Here is a 22,368-nt window from a genome sequence, read left to right as displayed (position 1 = left end):
GCCACCCAGGTGCCCCTTAAATCATTTCTGTACTAAGAGTTTTCTAAATTTGTAACACTATGTATAAGAGAAAGAATAACTCCTGTAATGAACAACAACATGGGTGGACCCTGTGGACATGCAAACTGAAATAAACCAGACACAGAAAGGCAAATACTGACGCATGATTCCACTTATGTGAGGAATCTAGAAGAGTCGAATTCATAAAATCAAAGACTGAGATTCTGGCTCCAGGGGCGGGGGAGGGACAAATGGGCAGTCATTAATCAAGAGGCATAAAGTATCAGTTACCTCAAGTATCAGTTAAGCAAGACTGATATAAGCTCTAAAGATCTCAGTACAACACTGTACCCAGAGTCAACAACACTGTATTTCCACACTTAGAATTTGTTAGAACAGATCTCAAGGTAAGTGCTCTCACCACAAAATTTAAAATGAGAAAGAGGGGCGCCTAGGTGGCTCAGTCAGTTGAGCGTCCGACTTTGGCTCAGGTCATGATCTCACAGTTCACGATTCGAGCCCCGCATCTGGCTCTGTGCTGACAGCTCAGAGCCTGGAGCCTGCTTCTGTGTCTCCCTCTCTCTCTGCCCCTAACCCACTCGCATTCTGTCTCTGTCTCTCTCAAAAATAAATAAACATTAAAAAAAATTTTTTTTAATGAGAAAGAGTAAGCAATGAAGACTTTCAAAGGTATATTTAGGTGTGTAACTAAAAGGGAGAAGAACAAAAAAATAAGACAGACCAAAAAAAGACTTTAGCTTTAAGCATTATATTAATTCTGAAACACCGTAAAGTTTTTTAACAATATGCCTTTCAATTTCCACCTACTAAATAGTAATGCTGGGGATCAAAATATTTAATGTGCCCTCCTGTAATTATATTTTAAAATCAGAGGTGCCTGGGTAGCTCAGTTGGTTGAGTGTCCAACTCTTGATTTTGGCCCAGGGTCGTGGGATCAAGCCCCACGATCTTAAGCACGCAGCCTGATAAAAAGTGTGTGTGTGTGTGTGTGTGTGTGTGTGTGTGTGTGTGTGTCTGTCTCCCTCCCTCCACCCCCCACCTTTGCCTCTCCCCAACTCACGCTCTCTCTCTCTCTAAACTAAAACAAAATAAAAATAAATTTTATTAAAAAAAAATTTTTTTTAACGTTTATTTTTGAGAGACAGAGGGACAGAGTGCAAGCTGGGGAGGAGCAGAGAGAGAGGGAGACACAGAAGCAGGCTCCAGGCTCTGAGCTGTCAGCATGGAGCCTGATGCAAGACTCGAACCCACAAACTGTGAGATCATGACCTGAGCCAAAGTCAGATGCTTAACTGACTGAGTCACCTAGGCGCCCAAAATAAATAAATTTTAAAATCTAAGTTTGGTGACTATAACAAAATTCAATGAAACATCACACAATTTTCTTTCATATTTTCCTCCACAGAGTTGAAAGGCAACTTAAATGAATTTTTCTTGGTATAAACATGATACTAAGATTTCTTTTTTTTTAATTAAAAAGAATTTTTTTTAATGTTTATCTATTTTTGAGAGAGAGAGAGAGAGACACAGAAGCGGAAGTGGGGCAGAGAGAGAGGGAGACACAGAATCCAAAGCAGGCTCCAGGCTCTGAGCCATCAGTACAGAGCCCGATGCGTGGCTGGAACTGACGAATGGTAAGATCAGACCTGAGCCGAAGTAAGACGCTTAACCGATTGAGCCACCCAGGTGCCCCAATACATAATATTTTCTGTAAGAACATCAGAAACTACACAAAACACACTTCAAGCAACTCTAAGATAAGCACTACAACAATTTTTTATAGATCCTGCCAGTATTTTTCTCCCACTGGCAATTCCACTGCATGGTCATGTCAACATTTAACTGTTTTCAGAAACTCAGAAACAGGTTTCTAGTTTTTCATGAAAAACACAACACAGAAGTATCTCAGCTAAATCTCTGTGCATATGCATAATCCTTTCCATACAAGGAACTCCCACAAGCTTAACTGCCCAGGGGTAAGCTATACAAGTCACACACACATACCACACATTCGTCAGAGAAGTATATGAATTGAAAATAAAAGTCTCCCTCTTGTCCTTCTCCCCACGTATATATAAGCAATGTGTAAGCATGTCTGTATAGAGTACATTTATGCAACTGTATGTTCTACAGCCATGATGAGATCTGGAAAGTCATTCAAAATACATTTGGGGGAGAAAAAAAAAAGCTAGTTATAAAATAACATGACTAGTATACTCCATCACCCCCCCACACACCTTTTTTTTTTTTTTAAAGCAAAACAGGTGCATGCAGAGGCGCCTGGGGGCTCAGTCAGTCGAGCATCCGAATTTGGCTCAGGCCACGATCTCACGGTTTGTAGGTTTGAGCCCCGCGTTGGGCTCTGTGCTGACAGCTCAGAGCCTGGAGCCTGCTTCAGATCTGTGTCTCCCTCTCTTTCTGCCCCTGCCCTGTTCATGCTCTGTCTCTCTGTCTCAAAAATTGACATTAAAAATTAAAAAAAAAAAGAAGAAGAAGAAGAAGAAACCAACTCTATCAACACATTGATCTTAGACTTTTAGCCTCCAGAATTGTAAGAAAATACATTTCTGTTGTTTAAGGCATGCAGTCTATGGTATTTTGTCTCAGCAGTCCTAACAAACTAACATAGCAAAGTAAAGACAAAAACATCTTAGAGTCAGTTGTAGCCTGGAGACATCATTTCTAGGTTTCTGCCCTAGAGAAACTCACACACATGTGCACAAAGAACACTGATGAAGATGTTCAATACGGCACTGTTTACAACAGAGAAAAAACAAAAACAAATTGTCTCTCAGTAGGGAAATGACTTATAAAATAAATACTATAAGCAGTTAAAATAGCTTTTTTTAATGTTTATTTATTTTGAGAGACAGAATGAGCAGGGGAGTTCATTTATTTTGAGAGACAGAGAGTGAGCAGGGGAGAGACAGAGAGAGAGAGGGAGATAGAGAATGTCAAGCAGCTTCTATACTACCAGTACAGAGCCCAACATGGGGCTTGAACTCACGAACCATGAGATCATGACCTGAACCCATATCAAGAGTCAGATGCTTAACCGACTGAGCCATCGAGGCAGCCCTAAAATATAGCTTTGAACCAGAACTTTGTGTGATAATATCTTAAAACTTCACGTGTTTAAAAAAGCAATTTACAAAAAGGATACATATACAATGTAATGCCATTTATACAATGTTTTTTTTTAATGTTTCTTCATTTTTGAGTGAGAGAGAGAGAGAGAGAAAGAGCACCTGAGCAGGGGAGAAGCAGAGAGAGAGGGAGACACAGAATTCCAAGCAGGCTCTAAGCTCTGAACTGTTAGCACAGAGCCCAATGTGGGGCTTGAACTCAGGAACGGTGAGATCATGACCTGAGTCAAAGTCGGATGCTTAACCAACTGAGCCACCCAGGCGCCCCTATTTCTATAATGTTTAAAAAACACATGAACCAGAGCACCTGGGTGGCTCAGTCGGTTGAGCATCCGACTTCAGCTCAGGTCATGATCTCACAGTTGGTGGGTTTGAGCCCCACACAAGGCTCGCTGCCGTCAGGGCAGAGCCTGTTTCAGATCCTCTGTCCCCCTCTCTCTCTGCCCCTCTCCCGCTCACGCTCTCTCTCTCAAAAATGGATAAACTTTAAAAAAAAATCTTTAAAAATAAATAAATAAAATAAAAAATAAAACACACAAACTAACAGAATATACTTTTTGTGCATAAAAACCTAGTTTTCATAATGGCAAACCGAAGCATTTGTTGTTCCCATACCTTCTGAATTCCGACTACAAGAGTAAGGCTCTGTCATCAGTAAAACTTACCACTAGAGAAGAAGGACAATTCCCCAAGAAGTTCTGTTTGTTTAGATGTATTAACAACATAGTCTTCAAAAGAAGTCTGAGCTGCAGGTCTAAAGCTCTTCAAAGATTCCGTAGCCTTCTGTATTCTGCAGACAGAGATTATTTTATATAAAAACAATTTTTTTAAAGGCCAATCAGACTACATATCTGCCATGTGATTAAAAAAAAAAAATACTTCCGTCAACTTTCAGGTGAGGAGTGTGGCCGTGCCTTGCACAGGACACAGCACCAGGAGCCACTCGGAGCTCAAGTTGAAAGATACTGCCAAGGAGATCTAAATTCAAAGCAACACACCTGAGGTGGAGTTGTTTCGCCGTCTGTACAAAACAAGACTGGTCCGTCTCCTTAAGCACTTCTTGGGCATATCCCACAAGCCCGTTGTTCTCTAGAAGCCCCTGATACTCCTCCACTTGGGTCTGAAATTTGTCTAATCGCAGTTTCTTAGAAGCGTCAATTGCTTTCAAAACAGATGATTTCCTCTCTTCTAGAATCTCATAGAGCTTTTCAAAATGTGTGATTGCTTCTTCTTTAGCTCTCTCTCCATTACACTATTATAAAACAAGCAACACGTTACCTCATCTGCTAAATCCAAATGTCTTTCCTCAAAATAACCAAAATTCAATTTTGAATGACTCTGACATTTTCAGAACAGTAATTTGGCACTGAATACACTTAGCAAGGAACGATGGCCAATTTTTATTTAGATGTACTTTGTAATTTTATAATACTGTGTTTTCCTTAAGCTTTAATCTCCAAAGCTCAGCAATAAATAATTAAATAGGGAAACAGCCTTCAACTTATATACAAAGGAACTTGAGGAAGAAATTAACTGATTTAACCAAAGACACAGGATAATATAATCCTGGAGCTTTTTTTTTTTTTTAATTTTTTTAACGTTGATTTATTTTTGAGAGACAGAGAGAGAGAGACAGAGCATGAGTGGGGGAGGGGCAAAGAGAGAGGGAGACACAGAATCCAAAGCAGGCTCCAGGCTCTGAGCTGTCAGCACAGAGCCCAATGCGGGGCTTGAACCCACACAAACCACAAGATCATGAGCTGAACCAAAGTCGGATGCTTAACCAACTGAGCCACCCAGGTACCCCTTTTTTTTTTTTTTAATTTTTAATGTCTATTTATTTTTGAGAGAGAGAGAGAGACAGAGCATGGGGGGGAGGGGAATACAATCCCAGAGCTTTTAATTCATTTCTAATTCAGGCAACTTTTGACCCCTTCTATCCTATTCCAATTTTTTACGAGATGTTAAAACAGTTAAAACTCAGGAAGATGACATCCTTTACTACGATATCAGAATGTAACTCTTCTCTTCAAATTAATGTACTTTAATTAAAATTAAATTTTACATGACTTTATGCAAATTATTTAACTTCTGAACCCCTGAGTTTTTCTCTTCTGAAAACTGGGGATAAGGGAAATAATTTGGGGTTTTTTTGAAGATGGGAAAAGATTATTTATATAAGATGCCCACCACAATGGTACATAGTCTGTACACACAGAGATTATATTCCCTGTACATGCAGCTCTTCCTCTACTTGGCTATAAAATGATCCTATCTGCAGTACTGACTAAACATTTTGAATGTCTGTAACATCAGAGACCAACTTGATTCTGAAAACAAAACCAGCAGAGCACACGTATGCAGCCATCATTATAGACCCATAAGCAGCAGCCATCAGAAAAAATGCTTCAAACACATTCTTAAAAGCTGACATGTGGAAGAACTACACTGTGCATTTCCCAGTGTCTTCTGGCCAACATTTCTAATGAAAGGAAATTTTTTTCCAGATTCCTTTCTCTGTTTCCTAAACCCAACAGGCAAAAAAATATTTTTAAAGGATAGGGCGCCTGGGTGGTTTAGTCGGTTGAGCGTCTGACTTTGGTCATGATCAGTCAGGTCACGATCTCACGGTCCATGAGTTCAAGCCCCGCGTCAGGCTCTGTGTCGACAGCTCACAGCGTGGAGCCTGCTTCAGATTCTGTGTCTCCCTCTCTCTGCCCCTCCCCAAATCATGCGCTGTCTCTCTCTCTGTCAAAAATAAACTGTAAAAAAAAAAAAAAAACTTTAATAAAAATTTTTTTTTAATTTTTTTTTTAACTTTTATTTATTTTTGAGACAGAGAGAGACAGAGCATGAACAGGGGAGGGGCAGAGAGAGAGGGAGACACAGAATCTGAAACAGGCTCCAGGCTCTGAGCTGTCAGCACAGATCCCGACGCAGGGCTCGAACTCACGGACCGCGAGATCGTGACCTGAGCCGAAGTCAGCCGCTTAACCAACTGAGCCACCCAGGCGCCCCTTAATAAAAATTTTTAAATGATAGGCAGGAGGGAAGGAAGGAAGGGGGACAGAGAGTGGTGACATTTTGGTAGTAGTTCAATGAGAGATCACAACATTAAATTCAAAAGATCATTACGCATAGGTAAAAAGGGGGATTTTTTTTCTCCAGCTAAGTGTAATTATAGAAAAAAAGACCGTGTCACAGTCCTCACTGAGCAAAAGTCAAGAATGCAGACAAATTGTCCAATGGGAAAGATTCTTAACTGACGAGCTGACCAATGCAGCTTAGGTCAAAGGTATAAGAAGCTAGGTAATTTCTCCAGGATCCCAAGGAATGAGCGTCTGCATGAACAGGTGACGTGAGAGTTCCTCCATTTTCAGCCTACTGAATCACAAACTCAGCAACGGGTCCTGGGTCTCCCTTATTTCAGAAATAAGGCCAGGGGTGCCTGGGTGGCTCAGTCAGGTAAGCGTCTGACTCTTGGTTTCAGCTGAGGTCATAATCTCACAGATCATGAGATGAGGCCCCACGTCAGGCTCTGCACTGACAACACAGAGCCTGCTTGGGATTCTCTCTCTCTCCGTATTTCTCTGCTCTTCCTTCCTACATGTGCTTGCTCTTTCTCTCTCTCTCAAAATAAATAAACATCAAAAAGTAACAGGAAGTAAGGGCAGCATGACTGAGGACCAGTAATAAACCTAAAATGACCAAAGATACAATCCCTGAAGCAACCTACCAGGTAGGTGATAATTTACCAAGGATTGGGGGATTATAAGAAACACAAGAGAGTTTTTCAATCAGACAAAAATAGGAGACACAAAATCACACTTTTCAAGTACATGGAAAAACAACTTACTTAGGGTGGGGAATGCAATCAGTGAATATCAGGGGAAAAAAATTAGAAACAAAGGCAGTGATGGCGATAATGCTGCTCATTTGCATAATTTCTCAATTTTTGAGCCCATTTTGGGAAATAAAATCTCAAGAAGTAACAGTCTCACACTAGCTAGGATATTGTTATATTGAATCACAGCTTCTACAGTGATCAGGAGTAATGGCCCTTCAGTTTATTTTAAGTAGAGGAAAAGAAACACACATCAAGATCGGTGAACATTTGGAATTTTAAAAGAACCCAGTCCTATCTTTATTTTTTTTATTTTTTTTTTAAATTTTTTTAATGTTTATTTATTTTTGAGACAGACAGAGACAGAGCATGAACGGGGGAGAGTCAGAGAGAGGGAGACACAGAATCTGAAACAGGCTCCAAGCTGTCAGCACAGAGCCTGACGTGGGGCTCGAACTCACGGACCGCGCGATCATGACCTGAGCCGAAGTCGGCCGCTTAACCGACTGAGCCACCCAGGCACCCCATATCTTTATTTTTTAAATGCTACCAATTCTCTTCACTTGTTTTACTTAAGTGTAATATACAAGCAGAAAATGGTCTACGTAAGCGTGGAGATCAATGAACCTTTGTAAACACGTCCATGTAACCTGCATCCGGATTAAATGGAGGAATGCTACCGGATCCCAGACACCATCCCTATAACCTTTCCAGGCACCCATCCTTCCCCTTCCCACCCTTCAACAACGCCTATCCTGAATTTTAACCCGAGGATCCAGCTTCCCTTTTGTTGGTACTTTTTACAAAAGGAATGGGTTAGTTTGTACCCCTTTGTCTCTGGCATCTTCCTTTCAATACTATTGCAAGATTCAGCTACACTGTTGCATATAGTTGTAGATACTCACTCTACCTCTGCTTAACTTCCACTGTTGATGGATGTGTGGGTAGTTTCCACTTTGTGGCTGTTCCAAACAACACAGAGATGGAACATTCTGATACGTATGTTTTGGTGAACTTATGTCAGGTATATATACTTAGGGATAGCCGGCATTTTAAATCAACCTGGTCCCAAGAACACACAGTATGTATTTCAGATGCATTCTGTTCATTTTGTAAAATGCCGATAATTGGCAAAGCGATCATTTACCTCACGTGACTACTTCTGACACCGTAACCACCACGTGAAGGGGGAGTCATCCTCTGCCCTGTGCTTCAATATAATTTAGTCACTGCCCCTATCAGGAGCTGATCACACATTGTAACTTAGTTCTCACACGTGTTTTCCTAGTCCCAGAAAAGCAGGGGTGAAATCCAACACGATCCTGTAAGCCCAGCACCCACTACCCTCAGGGTTTTGTGAAGGAACACATTCTCTAGATGGATAAATAAAAACATGCAAACCAGGTTAGCACTTACCTCGGTTTCTTTCATTAACAAGTTCAGTTCAGAAATTTGACTCTTCACCTGGCTCTCCTTGCCAATAAGGTAATCAATATCCTTTGAAAGCTTTTCCTGTTAGAGCATATCAGAAACACAAATAAACAGAAGCAGGAGTTTCACAAAGGCCTCGCAGGTTTTTCCTGCTTTTATTTTTTTTTTTTCACACAATACCCATCTTCTTCTTTAGCCTATGATGAGAACTGGAGACTGTCATTATATATATATATTTTAACGTTTATGAGAGAGAGAGAGAGAGAGAGAGAGAGAGAGAGAGAGAGGCAGGAAGAGAGGGAGACCCAGAATCTGAGGCAGGCTCCAGGCTCTGAGCTCTCAGCACAGAGCCTGACACGGGGTTTGAACTCATGAACTGTGAGATCATGACCTGAGCCAAAGTCAGATGCCTGACCGACTGAGCCACCCAGGCGCCCCTGGAGACTGTCATTATTAACTCGGAGTAAACAGTTACTGGCCTTGAACACTGAGGTCCAAAGACACAGGAGACATTAGAAGCAGGCTGGATAAGAGAACAAGGCAGGGATGCTCAGACTGGTATTCAAAAACCTGGAATATATATATAATACATTTTTGTTGTCTCCTCATCGCTCCCAAAGGTCTTCCTCCTCAGGCTTCTGAGTAAATGGAAGAATAGCAAACGGGAGGGTGTCCTCCATCAGATTTTATAATTCATTCCCTCGCTCTCTCGTTCTCTCTCTCACACACACACACACACACACACACACACACACACACACGACCCAAACAGCAACAAAGACCCTTCTAAAATAAACTTCACAGCCTAGCCCAGGTGAGCTATTCATTATATAATTACACATACACGAAAATGAAAATATAGATGTATAAGAATAGAGCTCATTAGGGGCACCTGGGTGGCTCAGTCAGTAAGTGTCCAACTTCGGCTCAGGTCATGATCTCACGGTTCATGGGTTCAAGCCCTGTGTCAGGCTCTGTGCTGACAGCTTGGAGCCTGGAGCCTGCTTCAGATTCTGTGTCTCCCTCTCTCTCTGCCCCTCCCCCTCTCACACTCTAGGTCTCTCTCTCTCTCTCTCAGAAATAAACAGTAAAAAAAAATTTTTTTTTAAATAGAGTTCATTAAGCTACCAGAGCTCATTAAAGAACGTCTTTATAAAGGAGTGATTCTGAAATTAGCATGCTTATTGTAGAGATAATATAATAGGTGCTGGTGAGATCCCTCATTTAGCCCAGAAAAAATAACACGTAATATGACTGAAGTATATTAAAACACAAACAAAAAAGCCTTGAAGCACCATGGGGTTCAAAGTTATGAGAGACAAGTGTACTCAGAGTCTAAATATGCATAAGAATATCCTGAGCTGTCTCCCTAAGAAGAGGATCTGAGGATTTCTCAGTCACTGCTGCTGACCTGAGGGGCTCAACAAGGAACAATTCCAGGAGCTAACTCGAGGCTGGGAGAGCCCTGTGCCTCACTAGCCAAACTAAACAAGCAAAAAAACAAATTAAAAAACCCTCAACATTCATGGGGCATCCAGAAGAGTAAACCACGTAAGGTTTTGCTTCAACGGTCTGGTAAAACTAGTCCCAGAGCTAACTGCCGCTCTGTCCTGGCAACAGAAGCTTAAAAGCAAGTCAAAGAAGGAGCAAACTGTGTCGAAGTAACTTACTCACGCTAGAAGAAAACTCAAGAACATCTGTAGGATACAGATACAGTGCTCAACAAGGTAAAATTTACAATACCATACAAATCACACTGAAAAGAAAAATCAGCCACAACTGAGCTTGTGAGGTGCCTGGGTGACCCAGTGGCTTAAGCGTCTGACTCTCGGTTTTGGCTCGGGTCCTAATCTCAAGGTTTGTGAGTTCGAGTCCCACATCGGGCTCTGTGCTGACAAGTGCAGAGCCTGCTTGGGATTCTCTTTCTCTCTCTCTCTCTCTCTCTCTCTCTCTCTCTCTCTGCCCCTCCCCATCAGTACCACAAAGAACTACCTGGTTAAAAATACTAACAACCTAATATCAGTAGAACACTGAGTGACTCTACATTGTTAACTCATCAGTCAAACAAGACCACACAGGAAGCTAGGATCTTATGAAGACAAAGTTAAAGGCACAAAGTAAAACAAAGTTATAAAGACCCAGAATCGAGTTCCAAAACCACACAAATCCTACCTTTAAGGTCTTGTAGGCACTGCTCATAGTGGTTACCCGGTGATTGGAATGATTGCCACCCAGCTTACAGAGGTGACAAACCGGTCTCCGACACAACTCACAGTACATGTTTATTCTCTCAGTTTCATGTTCTGGGCACATTAAAATCTACGGAATAAAGAACCGAAGTGCAATTAAGGGTCAGCAGAGTTTGCCAGATACTCACAAAGTCCCTAAGGTACAAAGACGCGCTTTACAAAATCACCAAATAAAGCCAGTGAAATACATAAAAGTGTGAAAAGAAGAAGCGTAAAAGCATTTGGTACATCGTATGAAAATTTTCTGTATTACAATTACTATTTTTCGGTTTGAGAGTTCAAATGGTGAGTTAAATATATAGATGTTATCGCCCTTAAACTTGGTGGCAAGAAGATGAAAATTTCATTCCTATCAGACTTGCATGCTTAACCAGGCCAGAAAGGCCCTCTGGCCACACTGAGTAGGCAATTCTTAAGGACCACGACCCATATTTTTGTAAGGTCCAATAGCAAATGGCTGATGGGAACCCTGGCTTCACCATCCTCATAAGCAATTTGCACCTGGCTGACTCAGTCGGTGGAGCAGGTGACTCCTGATCTCAGGGTTGTGGGTTCAAGCCCCACGTTGGGTGTAGAGATTACTTAAAAATAAAAATTAAAAAAAAAAAAAAAAAAAGGGACGGGGCGCTTGGGTGGCTCAGTCAGTTGGGTGTCCAACTTCAGCTCAGGTCATGATCTCACAGTTTTTGAGTTTAAGCCCCATGTCGGGCTCTGTGCTGACAGCTGGGAGCCTGGAGCCTGTTTCAGATTCTGTGTCTCCCTCTCTCTCTGCCCCTTCCCCATTCATACTCTCTCTCTCTCAAAAATAAACATTTAATTAATTAATTAAAAAAAGAAAGAAAGAAAAAGAAATCTGTTACTGAGGAGTCTTAGAACACTTTATGATACGAGCCTCCAGATATTTGCTTTTACATATTAATCATGCACACAATTACCAAACTTAGAATTGTTTTTTTGTTTTGTTTTTTTAAGATGTAAGCTTCTACCTTCTTTTTTACTCTGAAAACTATCATCACAGGTATGTCTGAAACTGTACATGAGATAACTGGGTTCATTTGCAAGACAGCGGAGATTCCTTTAGACTAGTGTGTCAATGAAATTAAACAGTTATCGGGGGCTCTGACAGTTCAGATTTTGTGCCACTACAACTGGTTTGGTAACACTGAGACAAAAAGTAACATCCGATATGAAAAGTCTTAATACTAATGTGCAGGTCCAGGAGAAAAATAGAGGAAAAAAATTCAAATTCTTCAGCAGGTCCGACTGCCTACATTCTCCAAGCCATTACATGTATTTATTTAATCATTATCTTAATTCCAGCATAGTTAGCATACAGCGTTATATTACTTTTCAGAGCCATTACATTTATTATTTGTATCTTTTAAATATGTTTCTTTTTTTTTTTTTAACGTTTATTTATTTTTCAGACAGAGAGAGACCGAGCATGAACGGGGGAGGGTCAGAGAGAGAGGGAGACACAGAATCTGAAGCAGGCTCCAGGCTCTGAGCTGTCAGCACAGTGCCCGACGTGGGGCTCGAACCCACGAACCGTGAGATCATGACCTGAGCTGAAGTCAGATGCTTAACTGACTGAGCTACCCAGGCGCCCCTAAATATGTTTCTTAAGTAATCCCAATGTAGGGCTCGAACCTACAACCCCAAGATCAAGAGTCGCACGCTCTACTGTCTAAGCCAGCCAGGCCCCCCAAAAGCCATCACCTTTAAGATAAGTTATAAAATTTGGCTTTCTGCAAGGAATAATGACAAGAACTCAAAGTTACTGACAAATACTTTACCTTTGTAAAATTTTTGTAAAATTTGTAAAATTTCGCTATATTCAGGAACACTAATGACTTGAAGGGAAATAGTTTCTTCCTCAATATAACTTACCCCTATATCTTCAGTTTCTTTCTTACCAACCTTTCATTATATTTGTAAACAGAATTACGTCTGCAATACTCTGAAAATGTTACTCAAGATTTCATGAGTTTGTAAGTCATAAAAACCCAAACCTAATAGAATTCATTTAATAATCAGGTTCTTTCATAATGGAACAGTATTAATCAACTTAATTAATCTGTGTGTAATTAAAACACAAAGCTTATGGCATGCCTATGTATATATGTGTATATATACAATTTTTTAAGTAGGTTCCATGCCCACTGTAGGGCTTGAACTCATGACCCCAAGATCCAGAGTTGTGTGCTCTACCAATTGAGCCGCCAGGCATCCCTGAAGGCATGATTTTTTTCTAAAAGTATACAACCTGGAGCATTTAAAATGAGATAAGGAACATAATAGGGGGTTAAAAATCATTTGATAAATCTATTGCCACAATGACATAGTTTGAAAAACAAGCACAGAAGTTTAAAAAGCATACAAGCACAGACTGTTTTTGTTTTAATCTACTAGCCCTGCACTTAATAGGATGTAAGAGGGGGCGCCTGGCTAGCTCAGTCAGTGGAGCACTGACTTAGGATCTTGGAGTCGTGAGTTCAAGCCCCACACGAGGTGTAGTACTTTAAAAAAAAAAAAAAATGATGGGCACACCTAGGTGGTTTGGTCAGTTAAGCATCGGACTTTGGCTAGGTCATGATCTCATGGTTCATGAGCTCAAGCCCTGCGTCAGGCATTGTACTGACAGCTTGGAGCCTAGAGCCTGCTTTGGATTCTGTGCACCCCCACCTTCCTCTCTCTCTGCCCCTTCCCCACTTCCTCCCTCCCTCCCTCCCTCCCTCCCTCTCTCTCTCTGCGCCCCCACCTTTCTGTCTCTAAAACAAAACAAAACAAAACAAAACAAAACAAAACAAAACAAAACAAAACAATGATGGGGACACCTGGCTGGCTCAGTCAGTTAAGCTAGTCTGACTTCAGCTCAGGTCATGATCTCCTGGTTCGTGGGTTCGAGCCCTGCATCAGGCTTTCTGCTGTCAGCAGAGCCCGCTATGGGTCCTCTGTTTCCTGCTCGAGCACACACACGCTCTCTCAAAAATAAATAAACATTAAAAAAAAAATGATACAACAAATACTCAGCTCATAGTTTCAAGATAACTTTGGGGATTTTTTTTTTCCATTTTTTTATTACAAATTGAAGAGAAAGTTTTGGGCTCAAGAATGCAAATAAATTTTCATACACAAGTTACTAACTTGTAATGAATAAGAACTTTAACCAAAAGAATCAACTAGTTTTTCTAAATCTGCATAGGGGCGCCTGGGTGGCGCCGTCGGTTAAGCGTCCGACTTCGGCCAGGTCACGATCTCGCGGTCCGTGAGTTCGAGCCCCGCATCAGGCTCTGGGCTGATGGCTCGGAGCCTGGAGCCTGTTTCCGATTCTGTGTCTCCCTCTCTCTCTGCCCCTCCCCCGTTCATGCCCTGTCTCTCTCTGTCCCAAAAATAAATAAAAAACGTTGAAAAAAAAAAATTTAAAAAAAAAATAAATCTGCATAAATGAGAAAGCAGTATTAGTGAAGCTATCCAAACATTCTTCTTGTCAGTCACAAAGCAAGGCAAACAACAATGCATAAAGTTCTTTTGAGCATGACCATAGAAATTACCCAGAAAGGCTAAGAAATATGACTTCCACTTCAGATATTACATTAACATTATACCACAACCTTCAAAATATTAGGCTGTACTTACTCTTACTTACTTAGAGCACAACTGTAGCTAACTAAAAATGTCAAAAAAAAAATGTTTCCCAATCAAAATCTTTTACACAACTGTGACCCTAACACATTAAAGCACAAAAGCTTTTTAACTTGATAATCATTTCAATCTTGGAGAGAACTCAACTTTTCCCCTATTTGCAGAGGTTTCGTTACGAACCTTCACCGTTGTGCATTGTGCTGCATTGCACTGTTGTAACCCGGTGAACCAGAATATTGCCTTTAGGCTGCGGGGATGTTTAACAACAGACTAAATTAACTCCAAATACCAGGCCTTGGTTTCTGGTACAGGCTTTTTTTTTTTTTATGTTCTCATTTTAACATACACATTTCTACGTGCATGTATACCATCCATTTTACCTACGGATTTATTTTTAAATAAGCTCTATGCCCAACGCGTAGCTTGAACTCTAGATCCCGAGATCAGGAGTCACATGCTCCACTGACTGAGCCAGCCAGGTGCCCTGCACCCCACCCCCCATACAGGCTTTTCAAGTTATTTCCATTCTTGCTGTCAAGTTCTTTTTTTTTTTTTTTTTTTTAATGTTTATTTATTTTGACAGAGATAAAGAGAGTGCACAAGCAGGTTAGGGGCGGAGAGAGAGAGAAAATCCCAAGCAGGCTCTGCACTGTCATTGCAGAGCCTGACACGGGGCTCGAACTCAAGAACCATGAGATCATGACCTGAGCCAAAATCAAGAGTTGGACACTGAATTGACTAAGCCGCCCAGGCGTCCCTCCCTGTCAAGTTCTAGTCTTGTAATAATTCCTTTTGTAATACTGATATTCTAACTAAATCAGAACTTCTCTTACCTTGGGCCTGAAATTCGTGGTTGGGCCCACGTACTCATGCTGAGCTTTCACGGTACCCCACGGGTGGTAAATTTTGAAGCACTCATTGCAATAGCTCGCGCTACAGTCCATGCAACTTTTTGTGGACTCCTGGGGTGGGGGTTTGCAGAGGTCACACATGATGGCCGTGGCTGCCCTGGCTGCCTGCCGGTACCTCTCAACAATGGTCTCCAAAGTGAAATTGCGAAACAGACCATTGATTCCTCGTTCTCCAAGATCCACGTCATGCTCACAGCCAGGGCAAGGAAAAGTGGTGGTCCTAGGGGTCAGGGAGCTGCGCTTCCAGCCTGTGTAATTGGAAGTCCTTGTTTAGTTACGGCAGTAGGAAAACCAACAGAATGAAGACAAAAGAAGAGAGATTTTGGAAAGAGAAATCTACAAATATATACCCACTCCCAAACTAATACTCAAAGTGGCTCCGCTTAAATTGGTCTGAATTCTGAAAATGCTTCACGCTTGTTTTTCCTTGGTATGCAAAAGACAAGCCAATTGTTAAATAGGTATTAAATCAAAGCAGAAAGGAAAATCCTCTATAGTAAACCCCACACAAAACCACATCAAATCAAACAGATATAAGGAAAAAACATATAATACAATACTACATGGGGTCAGGATTTTTTTGAAATCATATAATTATACATAATGACTTTTATATGTCACCTCCAAAGTAATTTCGTTTTCATTTAAATGAAGACAGCCTTGGCTGATGACTAGGAAATGAGTTCAGACATAAATGAACAAGAGTCCCTAACCAGTGCTCCATGGATAGGCTCCAGAAGGATCCAAATCGTTTGGCAAACTCTTCGAAATTGTACGCAAGATTTTGCATCAATATGCCTATGCTTATTTTCTGGTTCAACAATCCATAGGTATGATCAGATTCTCAGACATACGTAACCACAAAATGGTTAAGGACCACTGAAAAAGAGAGTTTCCCACGGTAGTATTGTTTTATCTGGGTAGGAAAAATCATTGGTTAATGGAGTGCAATCTATAAAAGAGTGAAAAGCCCATCCATAGACCTAGAATCTAGTGACTTTAAGGGAGACCAACCATTTAGAATCTTCTTATGACCTGAAAAAAAGAATCATTAAAATTACTTAACTCATTAAGCCAAAAGCTACCCAAAAAGTATTACAAATAACTTTCCAATCTATACATAATACACTGAATGACCTTAAATAGCATGCTTTGGTTCAATATTATCTGGATTTTAACAAATCAAGAAACCAAGACACGACCGTCCTTACCCACAGGTTCACGAGAATCCAGGGGTTGTCTCTTTAACACAGGTGTATGCATGCCATTAATTCCCCGCTCTCATTTATAAATCTACCCTTAGAGTATGTAGTCTTGATTGCCCACAAAATCACCTAAACACAAACACAAACTCCTTAACCTACAGCCTTCCTTCACTCTGCCGTGTATCCAGTATGGAAAATGAATGGTGCAACTCAGTAGATCCCATTTAGAAAAGGTCTTTCTACAGCTACATTAATAATGTCTTGGCATATTTATTCTCCACTGGAAGTGACTTTACAACATGCTAAGAGTGCACTGGGTCCCAAAAACTACTTACTTAACAAACATGCAGGATACTTATATTATCTTCTTTTAAGGATATTTTAACCTTTACATTTCTAAACATACAGAAAAACCACATACCAAAAAAAAAAAAAAAAGTCTCCCCATAACAGTTTGAAAAGTCTATTTAAAGTATATTCTAATAATTCTCAAAACATGCAACACAGTCCAAGCGAGATATTTCACAACACAGCAGGCACAGAACGAAATAAGCAGCAAAGCCACTTTTAAGACACATGCCAATGAAAAATCTCAGTCAGTAAAACAAAACAAGCCACATAATTTTGGAAGTGATCTAGTGCAGTGGTCAAGTTGAAAGTAATGGAAAGTCACATTTAACTGCATGCTTCCACATGTGAACCAGGTGACAGAAATTAAAATGGAGAATCCCAACAGACAATGTTTAACAAAAATGGGTTATTTATCACTGGTTTTATGAATTGAAGGTTGCTATCAGTTTAAGTGACAGGATCAAACCAAATTAAATCACGACAACAAAGTCATGCTTTAACCTGTATACTGGTGACACCCAGATTGTGGTCTTCAAGTTCAGAAATTTCAAAAAGATGTTGTGTCCCTTTTCTGTAAACCTCTTTTAACTTTTAACAAAAATAAGGTATCAAGCATCACATTAATTTTCATAAATCAGGCAAAATATTAGATCAATAAATCTTAGCTGTTTTCCTAAACAGATCTTTAAAAAATTCTCATATTTTTTCGCAAATGTGAAGACATTTATCTTTTATTTCATCTGTCATGGACTTCTACCACTGTTTTCAAAAACAAACAATAGAACATATGTTCGGGGCAACAAAGAAACAGAACACATCTAAAGATATTCTGGGAAGTAAATCTAGTGGAAAAAAAAAAAATCAAGACAGGGGAACTAAGAATAAGATGTAATAGAGTCAACTTTTTCCTCTCTAGAACTGTGATGTCTACCATAGTAATAATTTAGCCAAACATCACTATTTAAATTTAAATCAAAGATTCAGTTCCTAGGGCACCTGGGTGGCTCAGTCGGTTAAGTGTCTGCCTTCAGCTCAGGTCATGATCTTGCACTTCGAGCCCCTATCAGGCTCTGTGCTGACAGCTAAGAGCCTGGAGCCTGCTTCAGATTCTGTGTCTCCCTCTCTCTCTGCCCCTCCCCCACTCCCTCCCTCCCTCCCTCCCTCTCTCTCAAACACTAAAAAAAAAATTCAGTTCCTCGGCTGCACTAGCCACATTTCAAATTCTCAAGAGCCACATGTGACTGCTGGTTCCCATACTGTACAGAGCTGGGTCAAACAAACATTCCCTTGAACTTAGAATGTTCCATTGGATAATACTCCTCAACAGCATGACTTAATGAAAAAGAAAAAGTAATGATGGCTTTGAAAGGTAAGAAAGCAATGCAGGCCAAGCAATGCAATTATATATGTCGAACTGTATTTATGGGGCCAATCATTCAGGATTATGTGAACACTGTCACTTTGCAGAATCCATTCTTTTCCCTGTATACCTTTATTTCAAAAACATATTAAGTGAGTATGAATCATGACACAGTTTTAAAATGAAGACTCCAAAAAAACGTCTTCAAATTGATTTAGAGCAAATCTCCCCCCAAAATCAGCTTTTGGTCACTATGATTTCTCATTTAAACATCAAAGAGAAAATGAAGTATTTCAAAACCGAGTCGATTTCATGACAGGTTCAAAACCTCTGCAAGCTGCATCCTGTCCCATATTCTGGCTACAGACAACTTCCCTACTGTTACCTGCTAGCCAGGTAGTGGACCACCTCCCACTATCCTGCTGGACTTCTATGCTTGAAAATGGGCTGACGGATGGTACTGCCACCTTAATGTTTCTTGTAGCACATTGTAACCAATCTGACGGCCAGGCGTTACCATTACCCTTTGAGTATTATGGGCACTTTCGACCTGCAGAATCTTTTTCTCAATGGCTGCCTGGGTAAAAAACAGGAAGTAAGCAGTGAACTTTTTTTAAACAAACTGCTCCTACCTTTCCTCCTATTTACTAAATCTCAAAATGCTTAAAATTCTCGGGGACTCACTAAAGCCTGTAAGAGAAAGGATTACATGTGGCTTTTAGAAGTAACGAGAAGGTCTGTAAATGGAGGCATGCAAACAGGAAGGTAAGGAAGACAGAAAAGGGATAACATTCCAGATGTTTATTTTCTCCAATAAGATATATGGTATCACCAGCATTCTACAAGAAAAGTAGCCAATTTTACTTTAAAGGTCAACTGGAATAAAAACACGTGTTTTTTAATAAGGTAGGTTGGTCCGTCTTTCATTCGGAGTCAGATACTTTGGAAAGCCTAAAAAAGCAGTTTATGTTATTTACCCAAAAGTGGGTAAGACCTCAATGTTAAAACTCAAATACTTTGAAACATTAATAAAGGAAAGGCACCATAGGCATAAAACAAGCTAAGCCTATATAATTAAGTACAAAAAAAATTACCGATACCTTTAAGCAAATTTTTAAATACAAAAGGCACTGGCTGATTTAAGATCTTCACGGTAGCAACATGGCCGTGAATACAAGTTTGTTCCACTAACCAAACTACACGTAAAGGATTTTTAAGGTGATCCGCAAGAGTACGTCATTTTCTTCAAAAGTATCTTGTCACGCGGATTGACAAAACGGAAGCGCTAATCATCAGTGCTCCCTTTAAAAACACCAGACCTCGTGTGGAAATTTAGTCCTGTTGACCTTTAAGTCACTCAGCCCAAATGTGTTCACGTTCTACAGAATTTTGAACACTTGACCACTGATGTTTAACAACTTTACGTATACACGGTTACTCAATTTAAATCTAACACTATACTGCCTGCGGCCACACAAGCAATAAAAGCATTTTCTACCTCTCCACCCCAAAGATCTCCGTTGTGATGCTGTGAACAATGAACAGAAAGCTGGATTTAGGATTTAATTTCAAAGAGAAGATTCACAACTTGTTAACAAAAGATAAAGCAGCAACTGTGTCCTGCACATAACACAATTCTTGAATTAACACTAAGAAAATGTGTTTCTCCTTGGCACACATGGTATTTATGAAACCATCATTGTAAAAACATTCATCAGGCTGATCCTGGAGCCCAGAATTAAATCACTGTTGGTGCAACACTTAAGAGGCCTAAACTTTATCTTATAGATTTGCGTTTTTAAGCAATCATATTTCTGGTAACTGTTGAAAATACACAGCAATATCAAGCATCTTTTGTTTGATTTTTTTTTAACCAATGTATTATCAACACTGCATATAAACATTGCTAAAGCGGATTCTATCCTCCTGACAAAAGGAAATACAAAATGCAGGAAAAGCCTTGCATACGTGTGACCCAAAATGTAGAGTAAAATGGCTATTTTTACATCACTGAATGTGTTACTGTGTTATACACACAAACCTTACCCTCCTTTCAGGGCACCCTTTTAAAAATCTGTCCAATCTCCAATGCAACAATATCCAAAAGGGATATGTGAGCCCAAAAGCATCAGCCACATATGCCATTTTAAATGTTCTAGTGGCCAGATTAAAATGAAACAAGTGAAATTAATTTTAATCATACATGCTATTTATTTCACCCAATATATCCAAAATACTATCCCATCAAAATGCAAACAGAGATAAAAATCATTAGAGACATTTTATATCTTTTTTCATTCTAAGTGTGTGACATTCAGAGTATATTTTATACTTCCAGCAATCTCAGTTCCAGCTGGCACATTTCAAGTGCTCAATAGCCACATGTGGCTTATGGCTACTATATAGGACAGTACTGGTCTAATTAATCCCTTTGGCAAACCAAGAGCAAAACCAATTTTTAGAAATCTGCTCCTCCCACACCAATTGCTCAGAATAGGATTTCCTCCCCGAGTATGTCCAAATGATGAAAACATTTTTAAAAATCTGCCAGAAGGGAAAGGGGGGGGGGGAGGTGCATTACTTCCCTATAAATTTCTCTTTCAATCTCTCCGAAGAGAAATTAGAGCCAAAGGCCCCATAACTGGAGGGTAGCATTATATTTGTGATACAGTAACTTCTATTAATTTAAAACTGGTATCATGAAAAGGAGGACAATCCTAAAATCTGCATTCATTTGAGAAGTGACTACTATACTTGGAGCCTCCCCACCCTGAGTTCTTCATCTGTATTTGTTAATTTGCTCTGTACACTCTTCTTGATGGAGGACTGTGTTCTCCATGTGTACATGAAGACTCTGTACAATGCTGGACTATATGCTTCTTTTTTTTTTTTTTTTTTTTTTTTTTAAATTTTTTTTTTTCAACGTTTATTTATTTATTTTTGGGACAGAGAGAGACAGAGCATGAACGGGGGAGGGGCAGAGAGAGAGGGAGACACAGAATCGGAAACAGGCTCCAGGCTCCGAGCCATCAGCCCAGAGCCTGACGCGGGGCTCGAACTCACGGACCGCGAGATCGTGACCTGGCTGAAGTCGGACGCTTAACCGACTGCGCCACCCAGGCGCCCCTGGACTATATGCTTCTTAAAAAGGAGCGGTGGATCTATCTTGTTCATGCCTCTTCAGCATTGGGCCATGTCTGGCAACCAGCAGGTAAATTAAGTATTTGTTGAGCGAATGAATGAAATGCAGAAGTTCTCTGTACTGGCTGCTCATGTACAACGGGCTTGATCCACCACCCAAGGCAGAAATCCCCTCTACGGGGGGTCAAATGGTGGTCACACAACCAGTGTTTAAAATAAAGACTCCAGGGGCACCTAAGGTGGCTCAGTCGGTTAAGCATCTGGCTTCGGCTGAGGTCATGATCTCGTGGTTCATGAGTTGAGCCCCACGTTGGGCTCTGTGCTGATGGCTCAGAGCCTGGAGCCTGCTTTGGATTCTGTTTCCCTCTCTCTCTGCCCCTCCCCCACTCATGCTCATGTCTCTCCCCCCCCCCCCCTCAATAAATAAACATTAAAAATAAAAAAATAAAAAAGACTCCAAATACTGATGGCCCAAACACTGGATGGGTCACAGTCAAAGATGTGTTTTGGCTGCCCTATCCTGTTGAGTTGGCATGGTTTTTAAATGATTTGAATTAACTACCCACATGTAAAAGATCACATGTCAAACCCACCATCAGGCTCTTGTGCAGGGGGAGGGGGAATGTCTGGCATCCCCAAACCCACTAGTGCCAAGTGGCTACTGCCCCATTAGACAAGGCGTCCATTCTAGTCTACGGTCCGGAACCATGCGCCACTGTCTCTGACAGGGGAGGCCTGGAAGACAGCTGGCTGCTGATACCTAGGCTGCTGGTTTTCCTATGGTAGCTGAGTTAACGGGAAAATGAAATCTTGTCTATCTCCATATCAAGTAAGATGAAAGGCGTTCCTGTATTTATTATGCCGGGGGCCTGCCTCGCTAATGTGTTCACTGGGCCCTGCAGCATCTAAATCTGATCTCTTCCAGTGACAGGGATTGACAATCTCATTTTGGGAAAGCCTGTGGGGTGTGTTTTCTTACGCACCAAGCTGAAATCTGCATTCCTCTTTTACCATTCACTGAACAGGAACCTCTGTGTGAAGATCCCCAGCTTACTGTTCTCTTC

The 22,368-nt window shown here is 40.7% G+C and overlaps 1 protein-coding gene across 2 annotated transcripts in view; it reads right to left on the bottom strand.

Moving 5' to 3' along the window:
* The window catches only part of TRIM36 (tripartite motif containing 36), a 33,192-nt gene that overhangs the window by 5,967 nt on the left and 4,857 nt on the right, over positions 1-22,368 (bottom strand). The window contains exons 3-8 of one of the 2 annotated variants that reach the window (XM_058738729.1): positions 19,662-19,691; positions 15,170-15,495; positions 10,615-10,761; positions 8,428-8,523; positions 4,166-4,419; positions 3,833-3,957 (exon numbers count right to left, since the gene is read on the bottom strand). In XM_058738729.1, the coding sequence (XP_058594712.1) occupies positions 3,833-3,957; positions 4,166-4,419; positions 8,428-8,523; positions 10,615-10,761; positions 15,170-15,495; positions 19,662-19,691 (978 nt within the window). The remainder of the gene's footprint in view (positions 1-3,832; positions 3,958-4,165; positions 4,420-8,427; positions 8,524-10,614; positions 10,762-15,169; positions 15,496-19,661; positions 19,692-22,368) is intronic. The other variant, XM_058738737.1, reaches the window with a different exon arrangement.

The sequence above is a fragment of the Neofelis nebulosa genome, chromosome 1, assembly GCF_028018385.1.
Source record: "Neofelis nebulosa isolate mNeoNeb1 chromosome 1, mNeoNeb1.pri, whole genome shotgun sequence".
In the NCBI taxonomy this organism is placed as follows: Eukaryota; Metazoa; Chordata; class Mammalia; order Carnivora; family Felidae; genus Neofelis; species Neofelis nebulosa.
This window is presented reverse-complemented; position numbering and strand designations above follow the sequence as displayed.